The 9,397-nt window shown below is 40.6% G+C and overlaps 1 protein-coding gene across 1 annotated transcript; it reads left to right on the forward strand.

Moving 5' to 3' along the window:
• The first annotated feature begins 118 nt into the window (after positions 1–118).
• Positions 119–8,700, forward strand: LOC118414013 (DNA-directed DNA/RNA polymerase mu-like). Its single transcript, XM_035817727.1, has 12 exons — positions 119–381; positions 696–741; positions 1,407–1,547; positions 2,032–2,124; positions 2,585–2,767; positions 4,216–4,287; positions 4,598–4,721; positions 5,166–5,298; positions 6,193–6,295; positions 6,591–6,959; positions 7,341–7,424; positions 7,728–8,700. The coding sequence occupies exons 1-12, from the start codon at positions 206–208 to the stop codon at positions 7,812–7,814; spliced, it is 1,611 nt and encodes a 536-aa protein (XP_035673620.1). The 5' UTR covers positions 119–205; the 3' UTR covers positions 7,815–8,700.
• The last annotated feature ends 697 nt before the right edge of the window (positions 8,701–9,397 follow it).

Below are 9,397 nucleotides of genomic sequence, written 5' to 3' on the forward strand. Positions count from 1 at the left end.
GAATCTCGTACATTCTCGCTCTGAAAAGATCACTGCTTTGTCTATTCCAGTGAACTTGTAAATACTCACTGTGTATTTGATTTAGGGCCTAGACATACTAACTCAAAACCTGAGTAATAATCTTGGTGTAATGTTCTACCAGTGAACGTAAAAACCAGCAAGAAGAAGGTGTCATGTGACCAAAACAGAGACGTGTCCCGTCAAAATGGCGGCCCCCAGGCGGAAGAAGGCGCGAATAGCGGAGACTGAAAAATGTGAACACCGAGTTCTCTTTCCCGAAACTAACATATTCATTGTCGACAGGAAAATGACAAAGACTCGACATGACTTTCTTCAGGCGCTAGCGAGGAGAAAAGGCTTTGCAGTGTGTGATCAGTACGGGTAAGTTGTTACTCATGAAACAAATTAAAGCAAGGAAAGCAAAATGTGTCTCCTGTTTTATCCTTTGATGAGTTTGCACCGATTCTCTGGATGTTTCTGTCTTAAATGTGCTTCATGTCAATGTGATTTTGTTTGGCAGGATGTTTGTTTGTGTGTGTGTGTGTGTTTTCCACTGTATTTATTCATTTGAGCGTGTATTGATGTGGGTGTCGGTGTGCGTGCCTGTATTTATGCAATGCACGCTTTGTGCGTTCTAACCACAGGAGGTGAAGTCTGCCATCTCTGATTCCCTAATACCCTCTGTCATCCTGCAGATCAGCAGTGACACATATTGTAGCAGAGGACCTGTCTACTGAACAGGTGAGGCCTTTGTATCCTAATAGGGTGGAGGTAAATACAATTTTTGAATTGAGGTACAGTATCTGTCTATTGAACAGTTGGGCTATAGCACCTGTCTACTGACCAGGTAAGGAACAGCACCTGTTAACTGAACAAGTGAGATTAACAGATGTACATGGCAAAGGTAATTTATGAATTGAGGTATAGTATCTGTCTACTGAACAGGTGAGGTATTGCACCTTTCTGCTGAACAGATAACAGCACCTGTCTACTACACAGGTGAGCTAGAACACCTGTCGAACAGGTGAGGTATAACACTCCTCTACTGAACAAGTGAGGTATAGCACCTGCGTACTGAACAGGTGAGGTATAACACCTAATAACAAGTATGAACATGTCAAAGGTAAATACAATTTCTAAAAGATGGCCCATTCATACATTTTAAATACATTGCATGTATCATCATGATCATAAATTAAAGCTTCTAAGCTTTAATCCGGGCCGCCGGAATTTGGCACGCCGGTACACCATACATCCGGCATATGATTCCAGCACGGTGTACCGCATTCCGGCGTGCCGGAATCACGTGCCGGATGTATGGTGTAACAGCGTGCCGGATTCCAGCGGGCCGGCATCTTTACTACTTTGGATTCTGAGGCATTTCTTTTAAACTTCTTAAATCGCAGGTGATGGAGTATTTCCATAACAAAGGAGTGACCAGTCTGTACCCAGGCCAGGAACTCCTAACCATGGAATGGTTCACTAAAAGTATGGAGGAGAAACAGCCAGTTCCTTGTACAGACCATCTCAGGCTGAAACCTGCACAGGTATACCATGCATAACATAGGTACACCATACATTATACTAGTGGTACACCGTACATTATACAGGTACACCATACATGACAGTTACACCATACATGACACAGTTACACCATACATGACACAGTTACACCATACATGACACAGTTACACCATACATGACACAGTTACACCATACATGACACAGTTACACCATACATGACACAGTTACACCATACATGACACAGTTACACCATACATGACACAGTTACACCATACATGACACAGGTATACCACACATTATACACGTACACCATAAATGACGGAGATACACCTTACATAACACCTGCACATCGTACACTTTTTGGTTGTCCCTAAGCTAGCTTTACTACTTATGCAAGCATTAAAAATCCTATCCATTTGACCATCTGGCACCTAGAAAAGATTATATAAGTCCCCTGCATGGGTATGAGGATATCACAAGTTTTACTTTGTTTCTGTGCATCTGTAGGCAGCTGTACCAGTTTCTACAGAGAAAATGACATTGCCCAAGCATGAATGCCAGAGAATCACAAGACTAAAGCACCACAACCACAGGTTCACCGTAAGTAACTATCAATGTTGTGAAGAATTGTGCTTCTCCCTAGCTTGGAATCTGTTATAATTAAGTTGGTGCTCCCTAAGCTAGCTAAAGGGCATAGTTCAGAAAACCTCACACAAAACTTGCCCGATGAAGTCTACAGAAAAAAAAAAATAGTTAAGTCAATATGTCTGTACCGCCTCATGCTTGACTTAGCTCGACTAAACAACTTGAAATTCATATGATGACTAATAAAGGCATGGCAATATCATTTGACGTAGAAAAACTTACTGCTATGTTGAATCTTTTTGGTAGAAGAGCCCAGCATGGTTTAGCAATTTTGATAAGCATCTCAACACAAGCATTGGAGGACAGACCAGTCTAATAGTGTTCCGTCTGTCAATTAGTATTACAGTTGTGTGGTGTAGCCAAGCATCTGAACTAACAGCTAAGAAATATGCTTATATAAACTTGTTTTTGCCAGACTGCTCTGGAGGTATTGGAAGAACATGCAGGATACCTGCAGGTTGGGCAGAAGACAGACTCCCGAGCTCGAGCCTTCAGGAGAGCAGCCTGTTCGTTGAAAGCCCTCCCCCATCCTCTCACTAACGTAGAGGAGGCTAGGACACTGCCGCATGTCGGTACACACAGTCTTAGTGTCATACAGGTATATATGCACAGTCTTATCTCATACAGGCATAGTCACAGGTACAGTCTAAACGTCATACAGGTACAGTCTTAATGTCATACAGGTACAGTCTAAATGTCATGCAGGTACAGTCTTCATGTCATACAGGTACAGTCTTAACGTCATACAGGTACAGTCTTAATGTCATACAGGTACAGTCTTAATTTCATACAGGTACAGTCTTAATGTCATACAGGTACAGTCTTAATGTCATACAGGTACAGTCTTAATGCCATACAGGTACAGTTTAACCCTCAAACACCCAAGTGGGGTCCATTTGGACCCCAGGCGTACATTTTGAAGTGCCATTTGAACATTTTTGATCTGAAGAAAAAATCCTTCCGTGACTTTGTCAGTCAATATGTCTTATACCTTTTGCTAAGTTTTCGCAAAGATTTGTACAATAATGTGGAAATGATAAAGAAAGTTTCTGTTCAGTCCCTCTGGGGTCCAAACGGACCCCAGCAAAAATGTGCAGTTTTTAAAACAAACTTTGGAGGCTAACTCCTGAACCACTTGCAGTATGACTACCAAACTTTCAGACAATAATAAGAATGTAAACCTAAATCATCACAAAAAAATTTTGTGTCATCAACATGTAATGTGACGACATTATGACGTCATTTGCCTAATCAGGGCGGCCATCTTGGATTTTGACCAATGACGTCATGAAATTAGCATAAATTATAAATTTTAAGTCATGAAAATTACATTGAATTTCATAGAATTTAATTGTTGTCAGAAAACAGGTGTAGTTTACCAAGAAAACCTTGTTTAAATTGAAAGTGTCAAATTTTGGCAAAAATATGCCTGTTAGAATATCGTTGCCATGGTAACCCCCAAAAATGATAAACTTACTTTATTGACCAAAAACTTTTGCAAACAATATTTTGTGATAAATTGCCAAGTTTCGTAGCTTTAGCTCAAGCCGTTTATGAGTTATGCGAAATAAATGTTGCTGAGGGCCTCAAAATTCCCCTCTCTGGTCGGAATAGGACTAGTGCAAAACATGGTCCTTCTGAACTATTGCATAAATTATGATAATGAGTTGGAATTAGCAAAACCTTAACATCTCAAAATCTTCCTCTTACATTGACGAAGCAATGTATATACAATGATCGCCGATAAGAAATGGTACTGAGATTTTATGAACAAAAAATTTTGGGGTCCGTTTGGACCCCACTCGGTCATTTTAGTCGCAAAAAAAGGTCGGGTGCTTGAGGGTTGTTAATGTCATACAGGTATAAGTCACAAGTACAAGTACAATCATGATGTAATTCTAATACAGGTACCATTTCAATGTCATACAGGTACAGTTTTAATTTCATACAGGTACAGTCTTAATGTTATACAGGTACAATTTTAATGTCACAGTAGAAAGAGACAGAAACATACTTTTTGCTTTCCTTTGGTCTTTCTTTTGAAAGGACATCCTTGAAGATGGGTATTCCCAGGAGGTCCAAGACATCAGTGATGGAGACTTCTATGGCACAATGCAGGTAAGATGTAGTCTGACCATGTTCCATGTTGAAAACCCATGTTCTATGTGGCTCATTTGTAATGCTGTGCTCATACAATTATTATCAACTAACAGACTGATTTTGGAATGGCTACCCAAATGAAAACATTGAAAATATGATTTTGTAACTTTGTTCTTTTTCTTACCTTTTTGGGTTTCAATTTTTTAGGAAAATGACAGCCACTTTAAGCACAGGACATTTTTGCCTGTCTTTCTGGGTAAATTGCCACTTTTCATCTCATATTTGACATGTGTCTTCTGTCTCAGCTATTTACAGGCATTTCTTTCAGCTGTTTACAGGTATTTTTGGTGTTGGATCCGCTACAGCAAGGAAGTGGTATGAGAGGGGGTTTCGCACACTTGATGACATCAGGAATGATTCCACCCTCTCTCTTAAAAAGGACCAAACAATTGGTCAGTTTTCATGACTATAAAAGTGTTTTTACTCACTCGTCAAAATTTGTACATTGACTTCATTGATTTTATGTCATCTCCAGATGTAATAAAATGCCCCAACAAGAGGATGATTCTATTCAATTGTAGACTTGATATGTTTAAGATACACCCATCCAAATATACCTTTAGGATCCATGGGGATTTTTACTTTTTAATTATAACACATGCACACAAACATGCACACACACACACACACACACAAAAACACACACACACACATACACACAATCACACATCTGTAGCCTGGAATCAAGCCTTGTCTGCTTTAGTCAACTCCCAAAGGTTGCTACCCTGCCAACAGGTTAGGCTGAACAAGGCTGGACTCCAGTCATCTGTACATTTTAGGCAGTGCCTTAGCACACCTCTGTTCCCCTAAGTTGAGTTCTATTCCCTGATCTTTAGGACTAGAACTGTACCAAGACTTAAACACACCAGTAACTCTGGCTGAAGCTGACATCATCCAGGAGATGGTGAGGGCTGAAGTGCAGAAACTGCTGCCCGGTGCAACTGTTGTGTTAACAGGGGGGTTCAGAAGGTACAGCAGTATTACATTACAAAGCTTTATATGTTCAACAGTATCAGGCTTTTAGCCAGGCATGCGTCAAGGCGTCATCTGGACGCCCTTTTCTTAGAATAACAAGAAATTTGATGCCCCTGGACGCCCTATTCTGGGGAGAAAATCCTCTGACAAGCATGAAATTCTGATTAACCAGGGATGCAACCAGGTCATCTGTGGTCACAGTCTTCTACTGTGATATCTGTAACAGTACATTGTGTATTTTTGCCTCTTGGGATACCTTAGAATGCACTTTTTAAACTTAAAATCATCAAAAACTCTGCACCATGGAAGGTCGATGCCCCGAGACCCCTCTTACAATAGTCACTTACCGCGACTCACCAGTAAGTTTGGACACCCTATTATAAAATCCTAGCTAAAAGCCTGCGTGCATAGCCCAGTGCTTAGCAGGCGTGCCGGCCTGCCTCTGGAACTAGAAGCCGAGAGTTTGATTCCAGCTGTATTGCTCACCTGATATGCATGCTACCAGAAAAGTTTGCAGTCCTTAGGACGGGAAGTTAAGCTGTGGAAGTTAGACTGTGGTCCACTGTTCATTGTACTAGTAGAAAATGAACCTATAAGTACTGTACATAGCGTCTGTCTTCTCTGTCACAACCAGTTAAAGAATATTAAGCTTTTCAGTGAGCTAAAACTTGCTTGCTAATTGATCACTTTTACTTTCCCTTTAACAGTACTCCAAATATGGAAATTAATATTTTGTCTTCCACCTGCTTTCTGTCTGCCAGTGCGTCACTATGACATCATTGCAATCACTCTGACATATAGGAGTACATTAGTTCAGACAGACCTAATGTTTGCCTTATTTTTACTTTAGATTGTGCTGCTGAAATATGAATGTTTTTCCCCCCACAGAGGCAAGACTAAGGGACATGATGTGGACCTGTTGATCTCTCATCCTACAGAAGGCAAGGAGACAGGCTTGCTGTCTGCTGTCCTGGCCAAGCTCCGGGAAAAGGTGAGTTAAGAGATACAGGCTTAGGGAAAAGGTGAATCCCTACTGCATGAGTTATCTGTCATGTAATACGCTTGTGATGGTGTCATGGAAACATTGGATTACTCATTCTTGTACAAGGACTATTGCTGAGCAGTCCAGGATCTAGGGTGGGTTCAGTTTCTTTTGCAATGGTCATCACAATTAAGATTTATTTCGGCACTGACCAAGTTGAACACAGACGATATGGTGATTGCCTGACCATAGTCAAACGTAATAACTTCTCTACCAATCTGATCAGGACTTCTTGTCTCCTCAGGACCTCCTTGCCTATGAAACCACCTCTGCCAATACGTATGATCCAAGCTCAGTGTCCAGGAAGGAGTATACACTGGATCACTTTGAAAGATGTTTCTCCATCTTCAAGTTGGACAAATCACTGATCAGTTCCAACCAGAATACCAAACAAGCACCTCCCTCTCCTGTTGGTGCGGTCCAACAAGGAAGCAGCAGGCCAGATCTTCTACATCACAAGGACAAAGTAAGCCTGGAGAGAGCTGGAGGCACTGCAAGCTTCTTAGATGAAGAGAAAACAGAAGAGAAGACTTGGATTGGTCGGAGGGTAGATCTTATCATTGCTCCAGCTAGCCAGTATGCATATGCACTTGTGGGATGGACAGGATCCAAGGTAGGCAGCACAGTAACTCCCTGCCTGTACTGTACTTTGTAAGGTCCATGGTTATATTATATATTCATTACCCTTGTCTCTACACGGTAGCTTGCTAGTAACCTCACAAGAGGCGTATGGCACACACTTGTCCAAGAATAGATTGACCACAGTCACATTTATTCAGATTGTCAAGGCATACATGTAAGTTAAGTCTAGATCTACATTTTGTATTTCGCTCTCATTTTTCTGTGTAATCAACCAGCAAGGTATGAACAATTATTGACCAAATAAACTTATACTTGTCATGTGTGTTCCATTGAAGGATGATAGTTTGGTTTGCATAGCCAGTATTTCTGTCTGTAGTTAACATGTGCTTTGTCCTTATTTTGAACCCTGCAGCACTTCAACAGGTCCCTCAGGCTGTATGCAGACAATGAGATGAACATGAAGCTCACCAACCATGTGCTGTATGACTCTGTAAAGGTAAAATGCTGAGTCAGCTTCGAACATATTTGTCTCTTCTGACATGAAGAAAAAAGCTCTTAGAATCATTATGATAACAGTAATGTGACACTGGAATAACTCTATGAAATAGCGTTTTATTGACATTTGTACATTTCAATGTACATTCATCATCATGTACATTACTGGGGGGTCGACTCCATCTTTGGAGGCAGGGGGTACTGAATAGTCCCACATTTTTAACGATAAGTGGTTCAGATCAGGTGCAACATTCTCCAGTCTAACTGCATACAGTATTGACAAATGTCTTGCTGTGCTCCACAGAATCAGTACCTGCCAGCATCCAGTGAGGAGGATGTGTTCCTCCATCTACAGCTGCCTTACAGGGAACCAGCAGAGCGAAACTGTTGAAAGGTAGTCATGGTATAACGTTATGTATCCTCTGTCTTGTTCTCTTAACATTCTTTTGTACTATGTTCCATTCTGTATCAACTTTCATGATACTTGATATAAGATTAACCTGGTGACCTGGGCCACAGCTAAGACATGAATGTTGTAATATATAAGACTAGTATTTTCCTGCAAAGTATAGTACATACATGTAAGGAGTATATTGTAAGAAATTCAATGTCCTGTTTTTTATGACTTTACCAACACATTGAACTTTTAGGCCCATCATCATCATGTATATATATATGTCTATGTTATAGCTACGTGTGCTAAGTATATGTCTATGTGCTACAAAATGCATGTATTATGTCTTGTTTACATTCAATGTCAGGTATACAGTACTAGTATGTTTATAAATATACTGTAACATAAATGTATAAAACATGATAAATATGTATAAAGCTTCTAGTGTGTAAGAATATGACAGGTAAATCAATGTGGGCCATGATGTAAAACTGTTGAGAGATTTTGGCCAATATACTATTGTTCGTGGTTAATGCAAAGCCACAGCTTCCGTTTCATATATATATATGTAACAATACATCTAGAGACAACAGGTATAAAAAATGTATAAAAAACACTAGTACAAAAAGAAGTATATTCTCAGAAACAATGTTGATAACTGTTACTGTGTAGTTAAACTGTTGATGGAGCTCCTCAGTACCAGTGTTACAGAGTAGCTGTACCATTGATGGTGCTCCTCAGTATCAGTGTTACAGAGTAGCTGTACCATTGATGGTACTCCTCAGTACCAGTGTTACACAGTAACCATACTATTACTGAATGTTCTCAGTACCAGTGTTATAATGAGGAGGAGCAGAAGAAGTCTTGTCACATTGAACAACGTCTTGTACCTCCTCTTCTTCCTAGCAGAAAAGTAAATAATGTCTCCTAAGTTGTATTTGAAAAATACACACCAAAAACAATATGGTTTTTTTTCGTGGAGGTAATCACAGATACAAAAGTTAGCACTGATGCAAAATTATGAGAAAATGTTCCATACCTGCTTTGATGCGACATCACCAAGATAAGTAGAATCATAACAATGGCTGCACCGCCCTCTGCTGGTGAAACCTGGTCTTTGATGTGCACAGTTTTCAGTTGAACAGATAACCACTTGCGATGCGACATTCTCACTGGTACTGGCTGTGATGATGGCGATGACGAGTCCTGGTTCTTAGTGATAGAGGAGTTGATTACTGAATGTGATAATGACCTGGTCTTCCTCATTGATGAGTCGATGACTGACTGGGACAATAGCCGGTTCTTGGTGATTATTGTGCTGATGTGATCTGCGATTTCCATGACATCTTCAACATACCAAATGTCCCTGAAGGCACTCCCGGTCCTGTTGAAGGTGACATTACTAACCACGTACAAGGATGTCTCGTACGGGTGCGGATGTGCAACGCCCAGCTGCATGTGGAGGTAAGATCGCATACATTGTTAGCCTTTGCAAACATACATAGACCAGCTTGCTCGTGAAGTGGGGTTGCAGGTTGAGGACTTAGAGAATGCTATGGAGGACCGAGACGTTTGGAAGG

Source organism: Branchiostoma floridae, chromosome 4, assembly GCF_000003815.2.
Source record: "Branchiostoma floridae strain S238N-H82 chromosome 4, Bfl_VNyyK, whole genome shotgun sequence".
Taxonomy (NCBI): domain Eukaryota; kingdom Metazoa; phylum Chordata; class Leptocardii; order Amphioxiformes; family Branchiostomatidae; genus Branchiostoma; species Branchiostoma floridae.

What these genes read in the sequence shown, in the direction of transcription:
- LOC118414013 (XM_035817727.1), top strand. Translation starts at nt 206, where the DNA reads ATGGCGGCCCCCAGGCGGAAGAAGGCGCGAATAGCGGAGACTGAAAAA. An exon ending in TGGGATGGACAGGATCCAAG is followed by an intron (nt 6,960 to 7,340) that starts GTAGGCAGCACA and finishes TGAACCCTGCAG; the next exon opens with CACTTCAACAGGTCCCTCAG. An exon ending in TGCTGTATGACTCTGTAAAG is followed by an intron (nt 7,425 to 7,727) that starts GTAAAATGCTGA and finishes TGTGCTCCACAG; the next exon opens with AATCAGTACCTGCCAGCATC.